The following is a 20,835-nucleotide window of genomic DNA, read 5'->3' on the forward strand; positions in this document are numbered from 1 at the left end:
CTCGGCGTTCCTGATCGACAATGCTCAATTAGCTATTCGCTATCACGTGCGTACATTGAAACAGGGGGTTTAAGATTTTATTACCATGATGAAACGAACAAGTGTTGTCACTTTCAATGAGAACCGAGCGAAAAGAGGTTAAACGCTGTTGAAAACACTTGCGTTTCGAACAGAATCCGTAACATATTATCATAGCTTCGCGTCGTTGCAAATCTTTTCCACACAAGGCAGTTCCGCACGCCAAAATACGGAAGCAAATGCGCTTGGAACGTAAAGAATGGTCGCATCTGTTTTCTGTTAAAGCAACTTAAAAACCGACTCTGACAAAGCGTGCGGTAGGAAAATTACTATCTTGCAACAAAAATATCCTAGCGTCTTGGCGTTTAGCGATATACCAAATATAGATACAGACGGCTGGTGGTCATGTTCCTTGAAGACCAAGGTTCAAGAATGTGTTTTCCACAACTCCGAAGTTAACTGTATGAGGGAATATTTTTAAACAGATTTGATAAATAGTAAGTTCAATACACTTAAGCAATAGTTACAGTCTTCGATCGAACTGACTCTTGTCTTTGATCGAATCGACTTTTGTCGACTTGCATCCGTGCAATTGACTTTTTTTTCGCGGCTGCGCCTGCTTGGCTAAAATATATTTAAGTTATGCGTGTTTTTCCCCCGTATATGAAATAACGAAATAAAAAAAGGGAAAGATATCATGTTATTTGTTGTTGTTTTAAAAACAGATCAATCCCGCGTTGTCTTTGGTTCGTGACAAATCATTGCGTGCTCCAAACAAATAACACTGTGACTAGCGCTTCGAATCCACAAAAAGCTCATTCCACTAAACATTTTACTGATAATATAAGGCAAAAATAGTTTAGTCCTGTCCTGTAGCGATGATTTTCGTCTAGATCAAGATAACTTGCTCAAAAAAAAAAGAAGATAAAAGATAACTTGTAAACAAAGTTGCTCTTTGACTTACCGTCCAAGGCCAGGATTTCTGCGTCTACTTTTTCTCCATTCCAGTTCACAGTGACTACCATTCCCACACTGAAGTCCAGTTGTTTTTCAATGATGACACGAGTTGGTGCGATCCCAGTTTTTTCCTCTTCACGGAAGTAAAATAACGCATTTGATGGACGCTTGTTGCCAGTTCGTTTGCACAGAAGTCTGATAGACATGATTACTGAATATAAACCCAGGAATGACGCTAGATAGCAACTGATATCGCAAGCTTTAGCAAGACGAGTTTGATGATTTTGATGGTTACCTCTAATCATTTTATACGTTTCGTTGGATCCAAAATCCATCATTTTAATTGGACAAAACAAAACGTTTTTGTTTTTCACTTAACATATGAATCACTCATAAGATACTGTAAGTGGTCAGGGAAATTTAATGCATGATTGACCAATCATTCCTGAGAGGTTTGCTTACTTCAATGTAATATATTATCAGAAACCCATAAGGGTTCCCAAATTCCCAGATCCCAAATCTGCTAAGCCACCTGATTTCACGTATATTCTTCAAGGTACGGCCGGTGACTCGCGAGGAGCGAGTTCATACTCCCTTTCACAAGATGGACCTCTGGTTAAACACAAGTTCTTTGATTATGGAAAAGTCGCGAATATCAATCTATGCGAAAATCAATAACATCGAGAAAATAATAAAACGATGCGTTTACATAGCTTCTACTTTTCAAATGCCGCATATAAATTATTGGAACAAACACGCGGAACCCAGCAGTTCCGTTCCAGTTCAGTTACATAACCCCAGATCCCAAATCTGCTAAGCCGCCTGATTTCACGTATATTCTTCAAGGTACGGCCGGTGACTCGCGAGGAGCGAGTTCATACGCCCTTTCACAAGATGGACTTCAGGTTAAACACAAGTTTTTTGGTTATGGAAAAGTCACGAATATCAATCTATGCGAAAATCAATAACATCGAGAAAATAATAAAACGATGCGTTTACATAGCTTCTTCGGATCATTATACTTTGCTGAGTAACCGAGTACGACTTCCGCAATAAGACCTCGCATTGCTATCCGTACACGAATACCAGTGATCCGTACTCCAATACGCACGTCGTTTGTAATTCGTATACGAATACAAGTAATCCGTACACGGATGCCGCAATATATCACGAATGTGTAATAACGGGGGAAGAATTATGTTGATTCGTACACGATTACTTTATGATGGAAATCCGTACACGAAATCCGTACACGGACCGACGACTCATGAACCAATGGTTGTTATCGAGAGGTCTGGGAACAAGTTATATTTATACATTCAAAATGGCTGCCAGTGAAGAAATCGAGAGAGGAGAGAAGAGAATATGTAAAATTCGCAAGACGGCGATAGCCTTTAGATGTGAATAAGAAAGAACTCTTTGACTTTAAAGGTAAGAGGGTTGTTTTTAAATATGTTAACAATTTCATTGTGAATATTTAACCAAACCCCACAGTAAGCAGATTCAGGCAGTAATGTATAAGTATTAAATTTCATTTTTAAAGTTTTTATTGGTAAACACGATCTTGTGTCTCGGGTACCCAAGACAATCCTTCCCCCCGAGTTACCCTGGGCAAGAAAATTTTTCTCTCATTTCTTTAAAACATCTATCAACCGTTTACTGGAGGGCGAGACAACTCAGGTGGGCGAGATAACTCGGGGAGGCGAGTTGTCTCGCCTCTGCAGGTCCGAATAACCCTGGCAGGCGATTCAACTTTTTTGCATGTAAACAGTTTGGCTCGACTACCCGAGACACAGCAAAATCGCAAATGCGCAATCACAGAAGCAACAATTTGAGACCTTATACATGTTGCTAACATTCGCGTTGGAATGAAAAGGTTTTTCCCGCCAAAATTCTCACCGCAGCCAACGGAAACTGTCAATTTAAAAACATACATTTTAGTTAAACTACACATTACTGCTCAGTTGAGATTATCAGTCCATCTTAGCTTCTGAATGTGCAGACACAACTATACTTAACAAAAGACGAACTACAAAGAAGGGCAAATGATGATGCTTATTTTTTTAAAGATGAGTCGTAAAATGTATGCATTGTCAAGTAGGGCCAACTTCGTCTCGTTCACGCAATTCTCATATAAATGCTCGATAAAGTTGTCTTGGGAAGGAGGGTTGTCTTGGGTACCCGAGACCATATAAAATAGTATGATCATTTGTACTTATCATCGAGTTAGGACAATGTGCGAGTTAGTGTCCCAAGTTATGACTGCGAGCCATGTGGGCCATGATTGCAAGTCACACAGTTATTGAATGCTAACCGTTTTAAAATAGGTGCTTAGACTTATAACTGTTTATCAGCACTACTTGGAATGGGTGCTTAGGCTTACATGTGAAATTCGCAGGGCTCTCAGATTCTCCAGCCCCCGTATCATCCTTTTGCAGAACCCTTTTTTTGTAAAATTATTTGTTGATATTTCCCATCATGCACATATCCAAATTTATGCCATCACTGATAATGTATTTGAGTGCTTAGTTTTCAAACATTACATTTTAATAGTAATACACGGAAAGAATGTTTGCCTATAATATAAGATTTTTATTTCAAATAGAAGACTTTGCACTACAAGTTTAATTACTTTTCTTACAATCTAGTGTGACCGACTTAAACCAACAATATTTATTACTTTTTTTTTTAACAGAAGACTGTGCACTTCAAGGTGATGTATTTTATTTTACAATTAGTTGTATCCATCAACTATTTTTCGCTGCTTTCTCTTTTTGGCCCTCTTTCTTTCTGCTGTTGCTCTCTTGTCCTTTCTCTTTTTCAGCTCTTTCTCTCCTTCTCTCTCCTGATTCCTGCCAGATGTGCTGTTCCTAGTGGGATCATCTATGCCCAACAAAATAGGAATTAGTCAAAAGTTAAAACAAACATGACACAATTCGAAGAAAATGTTTGTGATCCACTGAAGGCAGGTGGAATTGTGTTCTTTTGATGTATACGTGAGACTTCAATAAACATCGGTAAGTAGTGTTAAGTGTTTTGTGTATTCTGTGTATTGTGTACTGTAAGTAGTAGAAATACTGTTTTGTAAGTATTTATTTTTAATTTAAATAAAAAAAAGAGACTTCAACATATTTTTCCAGAGATCAATAATTAATAATAATAATAATAATAATAATAATAATAACATGCACTCACCAGTCATTGTAGCATGTAATTCTTTTGACCCTTCAAAATTTCCTCTGAATGAAACCTGCAATGAAAAAACGTAAGGGAAGTATCCTACCCCAAATGAAATTACGGTATGTATTTTTAGTTGAAAAGTGGGTATTAAAATGTTCATTTTGGGATATTGTTAGGAGTAATAAAATAAGTCTTGATGGCCAGAATGACCTTGTGGCCAATGGAAGTAGCAATGTAGGTTTTTTTCTGAGACCCTATCCACGAAAGGAACTTGGTGCCAAGGAAACTAGTGATTCACATGTCCCAAGTGCTGATTACTCACCAGGCCTTGTCGCCAAAGGGAACTGGTGTGTACCTTAAGTGTCCAAGCCCAAGCCCAAGAGACCCTCATCCCAATTATTATTGGCATCGTCGCCAAGGGAACGAGTGATGTTAGTGTCCTAAATGTCGATTCCTGCAAAGGCTTCATCCCCAAGGGAAATGTTGATGTTAGTTTCCCAAGTGTCGATTCCTCGAAAGGCTTCGTCGCCAAGGGAACTAGTGATGTTAGTTTCCCAAGTGTCGATTCCTCGAAAGGCTTCGTCGCCAAGGGAACGAGTGATGTTAGTGTCCCAAGTGTCGATTCCTCGAAAGGCTTCCGCTCCAAGGGAAATAGTGATGTTAGTGTCCCAAGTGTCGATTCCTCGAAAGGCTTCGTCGCCAAGGGAATGAGTGATGTTAGTGTCCCAAGTGTCGATTCCTCGAAAGGCTTCGTCGCCAAGGGAACGAGTGATGTTAGTGTCCCAAGTGTCGATTCCTCGAAAGGCTTCGTCGCCAAGGGAAATGTTGATGTTACTTTCCCAAGTGTTGATTCCTCGAAAGGCTTCGTCGCCAAGGGAACGAGTGATGTTAATGTCCCAAGTGTCGATTCCTCGAAAGGCTTTGTTGCCAAGGGAACTGGTGATGTGAGTGTATGGGAAATGTTGATGCTCCCTTCCCGGGTGCCCGAAAGAGCAATTCTTTGGTTTGGGAACCACTGATTATATTTAGTGACTAGTTTACATTTAGCTGCAAGATTATGTACGTCCTTAAAATCAATAATTGCTATATGTACATGTACGTGTATATAGCAAGATATAGCAAATATCCCCATATTTTGAAAAGATGCCCTCTTACTGGTAATGAGTTTACTTGAGTGTACTGGATATGTTGAAGTAAGGGTTTTTTTACACTTCGTCTCATTTCATACATGTAGATAACATTCAGCGCAAAATTTGTTGATGCAATGGATATTTACACTGACGAATGAATGTCAGCTGATTTGATGTTATTTTGGCCTTCATCATATCTTCTGTTAGGTGGAGATAGGCGGATTATTTGCTGCCTGCAATTTATACATTTTGGTCAATTAAAATGCTTTTTAGGGTAGGGTACTTCCCTTACCTCAGAACCAAGTAACATCGCAACTTGTCCTGCCTCCTATGAAGTAGTAAAATGAAAGGGTGTAAGAGTTGACAGGGTACTAATAATGATAGTAGTTGTGAGCAGTGGTAAACATATTATTTAACTATAACTATAGATGTATTTATATATTATGTTATCCCAACGACAAACGTCAAGGTTGCAAAAGTTACGGTTATTTTTTGCATAAGTACGTGATTCTCTAAAATTAAACTGATGCAAATGCTAAGGAGAATGGCAACTGGCATAATTGGACAACAACTTGTCTCCACAATTCAGTATTTGTCAAATACTGTATAATAGCGAATTCTTAAATGTGGTGAAAAGATGCTGTACTGAATTCATGCATTTCTTCAAACATGTCTTTTTTGTTTGTTTCCTTTCTTCCAGTTTGCAAGCCTGTTGTTATGACGTATGATGCTTTCGAGTACATTTGTCTTCCTTGTAATATTTGGTGAAGGAAAGTGGTTGAACAGTCAACAAGGCTGACAGATTGACATATTGAGGATCATGATTTAATTCACTTCAGGTAATTTATGTTCATGAAAGCAACAGTAATACTTGGGCTACCATCATTTGTGTAATAGTTTCATTTGTCCATATTAATTTGTATGATGCTATATGTAAGTACCCTTTCAGTGACATGAACAACAGAATTTCCTTCTACTTCATCTGCATGTTTAATCAGTTTTCCTTGTGTGTGAAGGGTAAAGTAGAGAGGAGCCTTTTCCATTGACCCAACCCAGTCATATACCTCCTGCAAAATAGTGGAAAGAGACATAAATTTTAATTAAAATAAACAATCAATAATTATTATCCTGAAATGTACTGGTACTTAATGTATCCATAATGTTTGCTTCATTTTCACCTGGTACAAAGCATTCCTAGAAAAGTATCTTGTTATTGGCTCCTCTATGTTGTTCAATCTCACTCGTAGTTGAACCCCATCCTTTGGTTCTGCAAGCAGTCTTAGGTGTCGCTGCCTTCTGATGTTTATCTACAAATAACATAGAATGTTCATGTACATGTACATGACTGAATCTTGGAATTTGTGTGGAGAAAAGTACTGTAAGAGGTAGTTTTATTGTTTTATAGAACTCGAGGTCCGGTCTAGTAATGATCATTTCATATTCCGTACCGATAAGACAAAATCTATGTTTGTAAAATGGGCCTAGGCAACGCACTAAGATTACATGTAGTGTTTCCAATGTCGATTAGATGAGAGTTAAACCAATCATAAGGAAGTTTCAGATAATACATGTACCACACGTCATAAGTTACTTGGAGTCTATGTTGATCAAGAGCTTAATTTTAGTGACTGTGTTGAACACTAAGTCTTTTGTAAGAAACTAGTGAAACTTGTAATTCCAAGAGCAACTGCCACAGGGGATTTTGTAGACAACATCAGGTTGTGAAGCTAATGGAGGTCGTGACAACAACAAGAATTTCCGATTCCTACATGTACATGTAAGTCATGACAACCTCATTAGCTTCACAACCAGATGTTCCTTAATTAAGAACAGGAAACAATGTGTAGCTTTAAAAATTAAAAAAAAATTTTGACAGCCGGTTGTATGATTACCTCTTCACTTTTATCTTCCAAAGGTTCCTGGTGGTAAATAATAAAACAGAAATTTGACTTAACATTATTTCAAGTAGTTTGAAATAGTAAATAGCTGGAAGCCAAGTTTGTAGATTATATTGAGGTCTAATTCGTTTGTTATGGCAATCAAGTTACCTGCAGAAAGATATTCAACAACTCTGCTATTCCTAACAAAGACAACTTAGTTAATCTTCAGTAACGGGAGCAACTGCTCTTATTAGAATCTCACTACAATCACCACAATACAGTAGTTCTGTATGCTTAAAAAATCTGACCACTGCAGGCAAAGCACTTTCCCTTTCTCTGTCAAAATCTCTTGAGGACTCTTTCCACAGTATCATGAACCACATAAACCAATCTTGATGATAGCAGTCACACATGTACCAGGAAATCCCTTCACTTGTCACTTGTCACACAATATTGATTTGAAATTACACATAGGAGACAAAGTCCTGAACAACCACAACAGCCGACTAGAGAGCCACTTATGTAGCTATCCAAAGCGAGCCTTGATGTTTCTAAAAGTAGCTATTTACTGTTGTTACGAAAAATTTATTTTTTAAAAACTTATGGCAGTTCAAGGCTGCTATGAAAGAAGACTTTTCCGCAGCTCTTCGGGCTTCCAACATTAAAAGTTAGTAGCCCAAGTCATTTTTTCAAGAGCCAAGAATTAATTAATTAAAAAATTTATTTAGAAATTTGGTTGCCCACGCTCGCAAATAAGGTTCCCCAGGCGACCAAGTGACCATTAGGCAGGAGTCTTGCAGTTCTCGAAAACTCCTAGAGTACAACACTTTGCATGACACACGACCTTTGCAAAATTTCTAGACAGTTCCGATAACTTTCAAAGAACATTCTCAATAATTATAATAATTATTGAGCCCTGTAACACTGTATTGCAGACTGTTTCCGGTAATTCAGCAATGCTTACATACCTTCGAATGCGTCGTTTCTTTTAAAGTAGTAATATCCTTTTGTTGCACCTGTAAAATTCCAAAATTATGTGAACATTATGTTAGCTGGACAAATTAAATTTGGTACACTGCTCTACCCTCACTTAAAACTTGTTATTTAAAACGAAGAATTTTGAAAATGAGTGGTTATCAATTTGGAATCATCACTGTTCGGATATGTCAGTTCAAGGCTGCTATGAAAGAAAATTTTTCCAATATTAAAAGTTAGTAGCCCAAGTCATTTTTTCAAGAGCCCAGAATTAATTAATTAAAAGTGAGGATAAAGCACCTTGAGATAAGTTAGGCCCCCGTTTAGAAATTTGGTTGCCCGCGCTCGCAAATAAGGTTCCCCAGGCGACCGAGTGACCGTTAGGCAGGAGTCTTGCAGTTCTCGAAAACTCCGAGAGTACAACACTTTGCGTGACACACGACCTTTGCAAAATTTGTAGACAGTTCCAATCACCTTCAAAGAACATTCTTGATAATTATAATAATTATTGAGCCCTGTAACACTTAGTATTGCAGACTGTTTCCGGTAATTCAGCAATGCTTACATACCGTCGAATGAGTCGTTTCTTTTACAGTAGTAATATCCTTTTGTTGCACCTGTAAAATTCCAAAATTATGTGAACATTATGGTAGCTGGACAAATTCAGTTTGGTTCACTGCTCTACCCTCACTTAAAACTTGTTATTTAAAACGAAGAATTTTGAAAATGAGTGGTTATCAATTTGGAATCATCACTGTTTGGATATGTGCTTTACTTGTTCGTTTTGAAGACTATTATTTGAAAATCCTTGGAACTTCTTATTTGACATATTCTTTTGATCATTTTTTGTTACTGTATTGCTGTCTTTTTCTTTAATCAGATATTATAAATATTTTTTTTGCAAGTTCTGCAAACAGCCACCATATTGTATCTATGAAATTAAAAAGTTCTTTATTAAGTATTGCTCTAGAATGATTGTAGCATCTCTTTCAGTCGGTGAAATATTATTTTACCATCAAGATTACAAGTATGAAAATTAAAAATATACGCCTTGATTCATGAGAGAACACAGTGTGCATACATGTATGGATCATACATGTATGATTAGATTCTTCACCACCATTAAATTTACCATGACAACCAGGGTGGAGACATTGAATTTTCAAATTTACCTAGAGTTGCTTGCATTTTCAAAAAGTGGCGGTAATCTGGTTGGGTGGGAAAATCATTTGCCATCAATAACCTGTAACAGCTTTTCTGGCAGCTAAACTATGAAGCTCTTTTGATCCTTATAGCAGAAAGTTTGCGAAGGAATGAACATATTCGTATCAGAAACTACAGGTTTATAAATTTTTAAAAAGCCTAGAAAGTCCTGTATGCTAACTTTTGTTTGGATGATGGCTTGGCATTCACTGTTAGCGGCAGGATTGTCGTCCACAATGCCCAACTGGTGGTCATTTCCAGAGGTCATCTGTTGTAATTCATTTTCTTGCTGTCTGCGCAGCTCTCTCCATTGGTCATGTTGCTTCCTGTAGATTTTAAACATCTCCCTTTCTTACCTTATTTATCATTTTTTGGGTTAATCATATGAGAACATAGGAGCAATCCTAAATTGAGCATGATTGCAGGTTAGGTAAGTTGTTAGGAAAGAGCAGAACATTCTCAGCCTTGCATTTGTATGCTGTTTCATTTGTGAGATCAAACTACAGAGACATAATAATTATCACTGTCTTATTTACACTGTATTAATTTTGTTCTCAAGGAAAAATAATAGATTGAAATTACTTTCTTGTTGTTGCTATTTCTTTAAAGTGCCACTACGACCAGAAAAACAATTCTTCTTTTTCTTTGAATTTCAAAACTATGTTAACTCAACATAGTTAACTTAACACTAAGTGTTAATTAAAGGTCACTTAACACTAAGTGACCCAAGTTTAAAATTCTTATTTTAAAAAGACACCTGTTTATTTTAACTGGGACTTTGTCATTTATTCCTCCACCATTACTAACTTTAAAATCTTTTTTCTTCTTTTTCTTTGGATTTCAAAACTATGTTGACTTAACACTAAGTGACCCAAGTTTTAAGTTCTTATTTTAAAAAGACACCTGTTTATTTTAACCGGAATTTTGTTATTTATTGCTCCACCGTTACTAACTTTAAAATCTTGAGAGAGCTGGATCGAGGAGAAAATGAAGTCATAGACTTGCTGGTTTAAGAATGCAATGCATGTGTATGCGGCTGAATTAAAATGCAGGAGGAGGTTCAGGCTTTCAGAATTTTAAACTTGTGTTTTGCATATATAATAATTTGCATTTACATGCTGAAATTTAAATCTAGTGAGTAAATTACGTCACATTTCCCTAGATCCAACCCCCTGAGGTCCAATCGATCACTTTTGAACGTGAATAATGGTGGAGCATGAAATCCAAACCTTACACTCAAAATAAACAGCCTTTGGATCAAAATCAAAGCTCAAAATTTTGCCAATCAGTCAGGGAACAAAAGTCAAATCAAAATCTGAAGAAAAGAAGAAAATGATTTTTTGATCATAGTAGCACTTTAGAGACTGATGGAATTTTGAGGAAGATACAGAGGGAAAAAAAACCTGTTTATTAGTATCACCCAACTAGTGGACTAACGCAAATCCTGCATTTTAATTGGTTACGCTACTGGAGGACTATTAGTAATAGTCCTTGAGTAGCGAAAAGTAGGACACTTTCTTTTGTTTCATTCCCATATAAATATATTTTCTATTTGCATTTGCCAACTTTATTGTTGCCTTTTCTGTCCGACTAGTTGGGTGATACTAAAACAACTAGACCCTTAAAGTAGGCAAAAGAGTTCATCTCATTGTATCTGATTAGTACTTACAGCCTACAACCTACAGTAAGCAGTCGCATGGCCAATCGCCAAGGGTGACTACTGAATACAGCTTTTACAGTTACTTTGTGCTCTGTATATATATGAGAAATCCCATGCAGACTCACCTTTCCATACTGAGGCCATGAATCATAGCTTTAATTTTATCAAACAATCTTGTTTGATCAAAGTCATTGAGGACAGGACCTGCAGTAAACAATATGGTCTTTAAGCAACAATTTCCTAACACAGTCATTTAATTTTGTATCTTTCTTTTAGTGGAATGGTCATCAAGCTACATTGAGATTAATTCTATAGTAATTCTATATATTTCTTGAAAATCTTGTGCACGTTTAAGGCTAGTTAGAATATTTGTACACATACCTTCAATGCGATCAACAAAAACTGGGGTTTGTTGGGTGGATGGCACCAAAAATATTATTTGGTCTTCGCAGCCATTTCCATATTTCTCGAGCACTAAGGTGGAAAATGACCAAGTCAAGAATTGATACATGTAGTAAACAACTTAGACAATACTAGCAAAAATGTTGTACTTGCTTTACTTGCCTTTTTTTCCATTTTCAGAAGTAGTTTCCGCAGCCCAAAAAAACCAGTCTTCTCGACTACTATTTTCTTGTACATTTTGAAGCACACTGAAAATTGGGAGTAAGTTGTATTAAATAATTGTTAGGTTATTATGATTTCCCCTTATTTCTGTTTTCTTGTCTAAAATGTTGGGTATGTGTCTGTGTACTGGATACAGTATTTTAAATATTGTATTTTGGTTAGGTATTGTTCTCATTCTTTTTCCTTTTATATACGTTATCTGTATCTACAACAAGTATTTAGTACGTACCTAAAGTAAAAGCCTGTTCAAATGTTCTGCATACCTATAATAGTTTACCGACAACCTTTCAAGGTTAAACATGTAGTGTAGATATAATAAAATCTTGTACAATGTACCTTAGCATGTTGGCTTGAAATTGGCTCCGACTGGAAGGATTAAGGAGGACAGTGACTACTGCCCTCTGATCTTCATACGCCTGCCAGCATATCTTTCGAAAGGGAAATGCATACATTCTAAGATGAGGTCAACCAGTGTATATATACAGGTTAAGATTTTAAGTGAGCAGGTGGTAAATCAAAGGTAATAACACTACTATAGTGGTCTGCCATGGCAAAAAGCTGGGTGTCTTACAGTCCTATTTTCCTTATGGTGTTTATGGAGCTGAACCCCTGGCAGCTGGCTTCTATTTAAACCCCTCCATACAGTTCTTGTTTGAAAGTGGACCACATTATTTATCTGCCTTTCCAAATGCCTCATGTCAAGGGAACAATTTATTTCATTTGTTTCATGAAAAAATTATTTTGTGATTGAACTCACAAATCAAATGTTGCCAATAGTAGGCACATGGTGGCAAAGCATAATTATATAGATTGGTGATGCTTGTTTTCAACTAAAACGAAGTTTTTGAAATGTCAGTCACCTCTTCAAAGGAGTGGTTCAACAAAGGCACCATGAAAGTGTTTTCTTCTGCACATGAACCCTGCAGGAGACGTTCACACCTGTTTGTCTCATCGCTTCTGCTTTCCATGCTAACTGATGTTCCTGTGGAATATGATTATTTGATAGCACATACTCTGCAAAGCATTTGTTCGATTTACTCAGGGTCACAACTTGCAACTTTACCCAGTGATTTTTCAAATAGGTGTGGTTGGGCTACTTAATATTGTTGTGCAAGTTATACTTACAGATTACATACCTACCTCCTAATCCATATGGAAACAAGTCTTCTTTTATTGTGCCGACTGAAATGATTTTTAAAATATAGATTTTAATTTCAGTTAGTGTTTGCTGAAGAAAAACATATTCAAGAAGTGTATGTATTTTTCGAGTCAACACGATGTGCTATGGAGTGTCTGCTAGATACTGAGTAACATACATTGTAATCAGCAAGACTTTACCTGCACCCTGTGAAGTTACGTTTGTGGCTAAGGCTTGTGTGCTTGATGTCACCAGAGTGTAGGGGAGTCTGTCTCTTCTCGCTTGCATTAAATTATGACAAAAACATATATGTCATTATTTACAATAATGGCGCATCACTTAGCATAGTATATAATTGTGCTGCAGGATCCTTCAAAATTGCAACTTTGTGTTGGGGATTACTGTTTATCACTTTGTAAAATTTATTAGTTTCATTAACTTTTTGTCATTAATTACCTGAACTTTGTGAAATCACATTTGTGGCTCTTGTGATTGTTGATGTAGTTCCCAGCAGATTGAATGGTGGTCTTTGTCTTTGCACTTGTGAAAACTGCATCACTACATTGATAATTAACTTACTGACGTCACATTTCGGTATGGATGTAGATATAATTTCAATATTTGCAATAATTCCTAATATCCATTAAATTTTGTGTCCACCAATGGGTTGGGTCAATTTTATAGCTCTTATATATACCCCCTTTTCCTGTCAGTCAAATATTTGGGTGTAGTTTGGGACGTAAAACCCGGACTAAGCTATCTTGCCTGTTACGTCAGTCAAAAAGGCTTGAGAAGCGTGTTGTCTTAAAACAAGATTTGAAATATTGAGAAAGTACCGTTGTATATTAGGCACTTTAAAGTTTGGGTGTGTTCCTGTTGAGCTCGCTTTTGGAAAATGGGTGCTAGTTGTGCATGCCTGGTGTGTTTGATGTGATTTCAGGTAATTCTGTGAAACAAAAGTTCAAAGGTCCCACCCTTATTCCACAGTAAAGAAGGGAACTGCCCCACCACCCCCTCCCCCTCTCCTCCCCCTCTCTCCCCCCCCCTTACTTGAGAACATCAATCAATACTCAATATTTACCTGGAGGAGGTGGGTTTACAACCACGTCATTGTGCAACAGATCAGTATCTGTCAAAGACAAAATGTTGCAGTAGTGAGTGCAATGATTGGAGGTTACTACTCAACACTACATTAATACCTTCAACAGTAAAATGTGTAAAGATCATAACAACTGTTTGATCAGTGCTTCACATGTCTTTTGATCTTCATGTATGCATCTTGGACAAGACAGTGCAATATGCTTTTCATTACTACTACAGCCTACAGTTTACTTTACTAACCATCCTCATCGCTCTCTGGTATTGTTATAAAACTAATATCAGAACCTGAAAAAAAAAATGTGTGGGAAAATTCCTCATTATTATATGATTAGTCGATTATGAACAGTGTTTTTTGTTTGATGCTTTTTTAGTCTTATTTTTTTATTTTAGCCTTTCCTTTCTGGGGTGCATCGTTTCATCATTACTTACATGTATTTGTGCATTAATTGAACAATGTATATGTACAGAGAACTTACCATCTGTATTGCTTCCTGCTAATGTTGCAAGATATCTTCTGGTTTCAACTAAATAAGGAAGAGGAGGAAAATGTGGTTTGCATGTATTTGTGAGGCCTGAGATGAGGCACACCAATCATCACAGAAGGAACCAAGGACTGAGATTCCCTGGAACTATTTTCTTCAAACTTTAGATGTATTTTGTCTCTTATTCAAAACTTGCTCAAAGACCATCTTTTTACGGTTAAGTCAGTGGATATTTTTGTAAATTTTGAAGTCTTAAAAGTTACAAATTGGACCTGAAAACTGAAAATGTGTAAGTCCAGTACCCTGACCACCTCATTACACTGCTTTGATTACGTTTTGTGTTTGTTTTAATATTATACTTACGTCCACCTCTTGGACGGAAGTTATCTGTTCTTCTGGTACTCTGATTGATACCAGGATGTGCAGATAACTGCATGTTTAATGGCAAAGGTGATAGTGGAGGATTGTGTACAAAAGGGAGAGTTGGTGAGGAAGGGGATGAGTGTGATAATGGCGCTGATGACTGTGGGGATGACAGAGCGGCAGATGTAGCAAAAACTGTAGCATCTGAAGCAGTGTTGTCCTCAGGTTGGTTGGATGAAGCAGTACCTACATGTGAGATAGAGAACCAATGAAAATAATGTCACTAGTAGTGAGTTGATATTGTATGTTTCTTGGTGCTTCTCCGCAGTGACACAAGCATATCAATTAATATTTAATGTACAGGGTAGATGAAACAAAAATTAATAGATGTAAAAGGGATTATACTGTTATGCATTATAAATGCAATTATTTGAGTGATGTAAAAAGCAATGTTATTATGTTAAAATCCACTGTAACTACAGAATGAGTCCATCCCCACCCCGCCAGATGCATGTACTAAAAGTCATTTGGGTCAAATGTTGGATCAACAAGATCGAAAATAGGATACGCAAAAAGTTGTCAACGAATAAAACACAATGAATATTTTTTTGTAGATAGCAAAGTTGGGCTTAATTTTTCGACAATTTCGATTTTCAGATCAGCAATAGAATACCAGGCCACGAGAAATGGACCATAAAAGCACTGCTACCGCAGTCGTCGTGTTGGATATACCTCGTTCTTTTGGTCCATGACGCAAGCACCACGCCACTGCGGCAGCAGTTATTAAGCTCAACTCAATTTAACCCCCAGCCATTCTACTCAATTCATTTTAACCTTTAAATAAGACGACTAAAGCACTGCGGCACCAGTCATTCCACTCAATTCACTCTATCCGACGCGAACCGCGCGAAACCCACTTTCGTTCACTCCAACGCTGCGGCTCGCGTCGAAAACGTTACGCCTCTTTGTTCCCCCGGTTGTTCTAAACCCAATTAGGCTAAACTTAGATCTGGGAAATTTAAATTGCTATTTATTTACCGTTAATGGAGATCTAGGATTTGTCACCAGACTTTGTCCCTGGGATTATAAGTTACGTCTTTCTCTTCGTTTGGTGGCCGGAATTCAATGTTTCAGGAAAAAGTGCGAAACAATCAAAGACAGACAAGAAAAACGAAAGACTAAAGTAACATTCAAAACGTACCACCTCGGCTCCAGTACAAATAAATTTTCTTCTTAGCGTCCCCTCCAAAAAGTTCCATAATTTTCGCCCCGTCAGGGACGCCATGGTGAACGACACTCATGGAATGTCCTCTGTCATACGAGCTGATGATGTTCAAACTAATAAAAAGGGCAAATGTATTTTAGTCTCGTATTTTCTGATCGTAAAACACAGTGCTCGGTAACTTACCGCGAAAGATCCAGGTTAGCCAAGGTCGGGAAATGAGAAACCAACAACTGTTGTATCTCGCTTGAAGTGTGGTTTTTAGTGAACGCGATTTCTTTTGCCCTCCCTGCGTTTTTCAATGTTAGAAAGGCGTTTTTACCTGGAGCAGCTCTGAGTCGCTTCTCCAGATGGACAAAGACTCGCGAAAAAGCACGACGGTTAAAACGTCTTGGTGGGCTTCTGTCATTTGTGGCAGATTCGCCATCACTTTCGCTATTCGACTGATTTCTTGACGACATGTTTGATAAGCGACGTGAAAATGTAGCATCCTTAGACTTTGATCTAGAAATTTTAGGTGTTTCATATCAAGTTACTATTGTTTGATGATGTAATATAAACGTTTCCTTTTTAGTTAGCAGTTTCCGGACTCAACCCATGCTTTCGCTGGCGCACAAATTATATTAAACAGAGTTTCGCCGTTTCTTCGTTTCTATGTCTTCTGTAACTCAACTTGAATGAAAGAAAGGCAATTATTAATAGTAAAGTGGTATGGCATATCCCCTCATATGTTGTGTAATAAAAAATCGACATGTCATTAATGTCGGGGCCTGTTACCTTTTTTTATCCTTTCAGAGCCCGATTATATGGCGAGTTTAATTCCAGCCAGAGCTATAAATGAAAAATCTTCATCTGTCGATGGCAGGATTTAAACCCCGGGCCGTAATCGCAATTATTCTAAATGCTTATTGCGTCTATTGTTCCATGCATTGTTATTCAAAGGATTCCGCAACAAGAAGACAATCGTGGCCGGGTATTCCAAAATCGCTCCCTAAATGAGGCTTCTCAACAAATTTCTAAAACGCATATTTGTGAAACGATCAATCTTGCGAGACCACGCGAGATAGCTTTTTGGTACATATATATTTTTACAACGAAACTGCGAAAAAAAAAATTGTGTTCTCTGTGTTGCCAAACCCACGTGATGTAGAAATGGAAAAAATTGTTTCATTAAGGCTTGCCTACATTTATTTTGCGTTAGCGGTAACAGAGATTTCTTTCGGATATAAACAGTTTCTGGTTGTCGTTCTTTTTCCGCGAAATCATCCAAGCTCCGAAACGACGCTCCGAACCAACACCCACTGCAGTGTGAAAATTGACTTCCGGGGAATGTTAAAAGAAAACTAACTGCAGAAGGAGGCATTATTCAGATTGTGGGACGAAATTATCAAAAATCATCTTGCTTAGATTTGGCTATATCCAGTCATTTATGATAGGCAAACAATTGAAAAATAAAAATTATTGCTCTGAGCAGAAGGGAGAAGGGCATCAGGAGGGCGTTGAAATGTGATTTAATAGCAGCCGATGTGCATTAGAACAATGCTGCTTATAAGTTGGAAACGCTATTTCACTATGGCAACGGCTTGGTCTGATTAACAATAATATTCGTCAGAAGGACCACACGAGTGAATATCGTTATCTTCAAATAGCAAAGAAGTGTTTCGTATAAAATAAAAAGTGGAAAGACGTACAGTGGCAACGACAAAATATGGACTTGAACCTGCTCATCGATTTGGAGAGAGGCCCTCGCACGGATTTAATCAGATGGCTTCAAATGCGGCATTTGTTGGCTAATCCTCTAAGTTGTGCGCAGTGCAATTGTGCTACGGAAATGAAGGAGAGAAATGACGACCACATAGATGGGTTTTTTTGGTAAGCGGGTTTTCTTCTTGATGTGAACAGTTAATGTAACGTCTGAGATCGACGATTAAGTTCAAGCAGTCATGAGCAGGTACGGCAATTAGGCTGATTTATGAGGTAAAAACTGTTTTGATATCAATCAAAGACAATAGAATACAATGCTATGTGAATAAATAGATAAGTAGATTGAGTTTAATTGTTGTATTTGATAAGAATTTGATGTAGCTTCCCATTCGGCAGGGATTACAAAAAAGAAATCAGCAAATGTAGGAAAGTAGATTATGCCGATCGTAATTTGTTGCGAACAGTTTCAAAGTGGTAAAATTTACCTACTCGAAGGTTGATTGCTTTGTGTTTCACATCCTTCGCAGGAGATGCTCTGGATGCAAAAAAAGGAGAAGCCTGCGTACTAACAGCTTCTTTGGGGAATTTCCCAAAGTGTCACTCGGAACACTTCTCCGAGTGATCTTTTCCTTCACTCAAGAAGATTCTCAAAAGAGGATAGCAGAGAACGTAAATTTAAATATGAATCTGGTCTCACAGATCTGTAGAAGATTACAAGATTTTTGTGCTGTGGATCTTCAATATCGACCAGTCATACCATTCGGAGGAGCCGGAGCTGTAGTCAAGTGTGACGAAAGCAAGTTTAACCACAAAGCTAAGGTAACATGTCTACATGTAAAGCATGTCTTAAGGGGTGTGACCGTTGCTAAGGATGCTTAAAAAAGTCATTTCTTCAGTGCCTGTAACTCTACTGCACGATTTTCTAGTTTAGACTAAAAATGGCAGGAACTGAAACCGTTTTTCAACAGCCAATGAAATATGGCCTTTGTTGGATTCGAGTCTCTCTTTCCCGACCGCTGGTCAAGGGAACGCTGACTCTGGGAACGAGATTGACTCACAGTCGTTCGGTTCCTTCGATCTAATGGTCCCTATTGTTATTATCCGGTGAAAAAAGCGCATCTTCCTTTCTTTTCCTGAGTTTTTACATGTTTTTCACTGAAAAGCACGGCAGAGGACTGGGACTAGTTGTGCATGCGCCTTTCATTTGAAGTGATGTCAGATTTCAATTGAAAAAGTTACTTCAAAGAACCATCTATGCAGCCTTTTTTGTAGGGTTTTTAAATAAAAACTTCTTTGTCAACCATTGTCTTTCTCTTGTTAAGCATCATTTGTAAAAAAGGAAACTGAGCGACCGAAATGGCGGGCATGGGAAGAGTATGCATAGTTCTAAATGATAACGTGAACAATAAAACAAAAAGGCACAGTAAAGTGGTTTCCCTAGTATTGACATGGAGCTTAATGATATGAACTCGCGCATTGTCTTGATAATGAAGCCGATGGTTTATCACTAACTGAAAAACTGTCTTCAGTAACCCTAACCCGGCCAGACTTACTATTTTACTCTGTCTAACGCCGGAGGATTTTACTCGTCAATGGGGAAATCGTCTGGTGTAGAAGCGGAATTATTTGAATTTTGATATTCTTGATTACTGTCGTTTTTTACCTCAATGATTCATGATTCCTACAAGATTTTTCTCCCAGATTCACGATTCGCGAAGACTTTTTGATCACCTAGTGACTTAATGATTTTCTCAGTGGTAACGGGCTGAAATTCCTAGCGCGGTCTCTGAAACTGGGCTAGAATTTTCAGCCCGCCCAAACGGGTTGAAAAAACCGCAAAAAGTCCATGTAATCGAAATGAAATTTCAGTCCGGGCTGAAAAAGGAACGTGAGCATGCGCATCGACTGTGTTGTCGCATCTCAGTAAATTTTAGCACGAAAATGTGCGTATTGCGCCCGGGCTGTGATTCATCATGTAATCGCAACAACATTTCAGACCGCTGGGTGGGGCGAAATTTCATCCCGGGCTGGAACTTGCCATGTAATCAGGCCCTTAGGCCCATGGAGAATTTCAGCCTCGGCCGAAATTTCGCTTCGCCCATCAAGCTGAAATGTTGTTTCGATTACATGATAAATCTCAGCCCGGGCGCAAAAAGTGAATTTGCGTGGGAAAATTTACTGAGATGCGAAAACACAGTCGATGCGCGTGCTTACGGTCCTTATTCAGCGCGGGCTGAAATTTCATTTGCTGAGATCTTGGCCCGTCTAACCAGGACGAAAACCATGTAATCAGACCCTGGTTTCGTATCATTTGGTGTTCAAACTTCTGCTTCATCCAGATTCGGTATCATCATTCATTGTGTCTAGGTATGGATTTTTTTTGTAACTCAACATTAAGCACAAGGTTACTGGAGGAACAAGGGGACTGTCAACCCGGAATGCACAAATTATATAGGGAGTCCAGGGGCATGCTCCCCCGGAAAAAAGTTTTGAAAATAGGACTCTCGGAAACGCCATATCCTCCATTCCCTGGTTCGAACGTAATTCATTCATACGTGTATTTTGTCTGATTCTCCCGAGCCGTAGTACAAAGATTCATGGTTCTTACATTTTTTGTAACTATGATCCATGATTCATCATTCCGCTTCCAGCCCCGAAACGCCGGTACGTTGTGATGTAATGGGGTTCCATACCCACCATCCGAGTTCGCATCATAACCTTCTCTTTAATTGTTTCTGTCAGTACAACAGGGGAAGGAGGCCTGCTCGTGATACATGGGTATTTGGCATCATCACAGCTGAATACAGTCCTGCCAGAGGGTATTTCACAGTAGTTGACAGGAGAGATGCCGCTACCCTTTGCCCTATCATAGAGCAGTGTCTTTTGCCTGGCAGTGAAGTCCATACAGACGACTGGGGCGCGTATAGAGGTCTCACCCGCCTTGCTAACCTCCGAAGACACCGTGTTGTCGTGCATGCCCGTAATTTCGTGGATCCTCGCACCGGTGTGCACACCCAAGAAGTGGAGTCGTGCTGGAGTCAACTCAAATTAGGATTGAAACGGAAGAAAGGCATTAGAAGAAAAGATCTACAGTCTTACTTGGACGAGATGATGTGGAGGCAATGGAGAGGTGGCGATCATATGCACATTATGGAAAATTTTTTAGCCATTATTCCCCAGCAATTTGACGTGAATAGA

The 20,835-nt window shown here is 38.2% G+C and overlaps 3 protein-coding genes across 3 annotated transcripts in view; 1 reads left to right on the forward strand and 2 right to left on the reverse strand.

Moving 5' to 3' along the window:
* Positions 1-3,546: 3,546 nt before the first annotated feature.
* Positions 3,547-12,861, reverse strand: LOC138057315 (uncharacterized). Its single transcript, XM_068903368.1, has 15 exons — positions 12,768-12,861; positions 12,488-12,609; positions 11,964-12,055; positions 11,568-11,653; positions 11,385-11,477; positions 11,129-11,207; positions 9,525-9,669; positions 8,710-8,757; positions 8,134-8,181; positions 7,178-7,204; positions 6,464-6,592; positions 6,227-6,352; positions 5,578-5,613; positions 4,171-4,225; positions 3,547-3,858 (listed from the first exon to the last, which is right to left on the reverse strand). The coding sequence occupies exons 2-15, from the start codon at positions 12,593-12,595 to the stop codon at positions 3,710-3,712; spliced, it is 1,221 nt and encodes a 406-aa protein (XP_068759469.1). The 5' UTR covers positions 12,596-12,609; positions 12,768-12,861; the 3' UTR covers positions 3,547-3,709.
* Positions 12,862-12,909: 48 nt separating this feature from the next.
* LOC138056216 (uncharacterized) lies at positions 12,910-16,394 on the reverse strand. The gene is made up of 8 exons (XM_068902024.1): positions 16,120-16,394; positions 15,913-16,049; positions 14,712-14,957; positions 14,343-14,390; positions 14,107-14,151; positions 13,847-13,894; positions 13,222-13,323; positions 12,910-13,046 (listed from the first exon to the last, which is right to left on the reverse strand). The coding sequence occupies exons 1-8, from the start codon at positions 16,392-16,394 to the stop codon at positions 12,910-12,912; spliced, it is 1,038 nt and encodes a 345-aa protein (XP_068758125.1).
* A 1,655-nt stretch (positions 16,395-18,049) lies between these two features.
* The window catches only part of LOC138057316 (uncharacterized), a 4,010-nt gene continuing 1,224 nt past the window's right edge, over positions 18,050-20,835 (forward strand). Inside the window, exons 1-2 of the mRNA XM_068903369.1 lie at positions 18,050-18,456; positions 20,380-20,835. The exon at positions 20,380-20,835 is cut by the window's right edge and continues 1,224 nt beyond it. Of these exons, the coding sequence (XP_068759470.1) occupies positions 18,319-18,456; positions 20,380-20,835 (594 nt within the window). The 5' untranslated portion in view covers positions 18,050-18,318. The remainder of the gene's footprint in view (positions 18,457-20,379) is intronic.

Source organism: Montipora capricornis, chromosome 7 (assembly GCF_036669925.1).
Source record: "Montipora capricornis isolate CH-2021 chromosome 7, ASM3666992v2, whole genome shotgun sequence".
In the NCBI taxonomy this organism is placed as follows: Eukaryota; Metazoa; Cnidaria; class Anthozoa; order Scleractinia; family Acroporidae; genus Montipora; species Montipora capricornis.

Coding starts and splice junctions, on each gene's coding strand:
- LOC138057315 (XM_068903368.1), bottom strand. CDS start 12,595: ATGGAAAGCAGAAGCGATGAGACAAACAGGTGTGAACGTCTCCTGCAG. Junction 11,478..11,567: donor TTCTGAAAATGGAAAAAAAG/GCAAGTAAAGCA, acceptor TTTCCACCTTAG/TGCTCGAGAAATATGGAAAT. Junction 4,226..5,577: donor CGATGTTACTTGGTTCTGAG/GTAAGGGAAGTA, acceptor TTTTCATTGCAG/GTTTCATTCAGAGGAAATTT.
- LOC138056216 (XM_068902024.1), bottom strand. CDS start 16,394: ATGTCGTCAAGAAATCAGTCGAATAGCGAAAGTGATGGCGAATCTGCC. Junction 14,391..14,711: donor CTTCCGTCCAAGAGGTGGAC/GTAAGTATAATA, acceptor TTCCTTATTTAG/TTGAAACCAGAAGATATCTT. Junction 13,047..13,221: donor TGTGATTTCACAAAGTTCAG/GTAATTAATGAC, acceptor ATTTAATGCAAG/CGAGAAGAGACAGACTCCCC.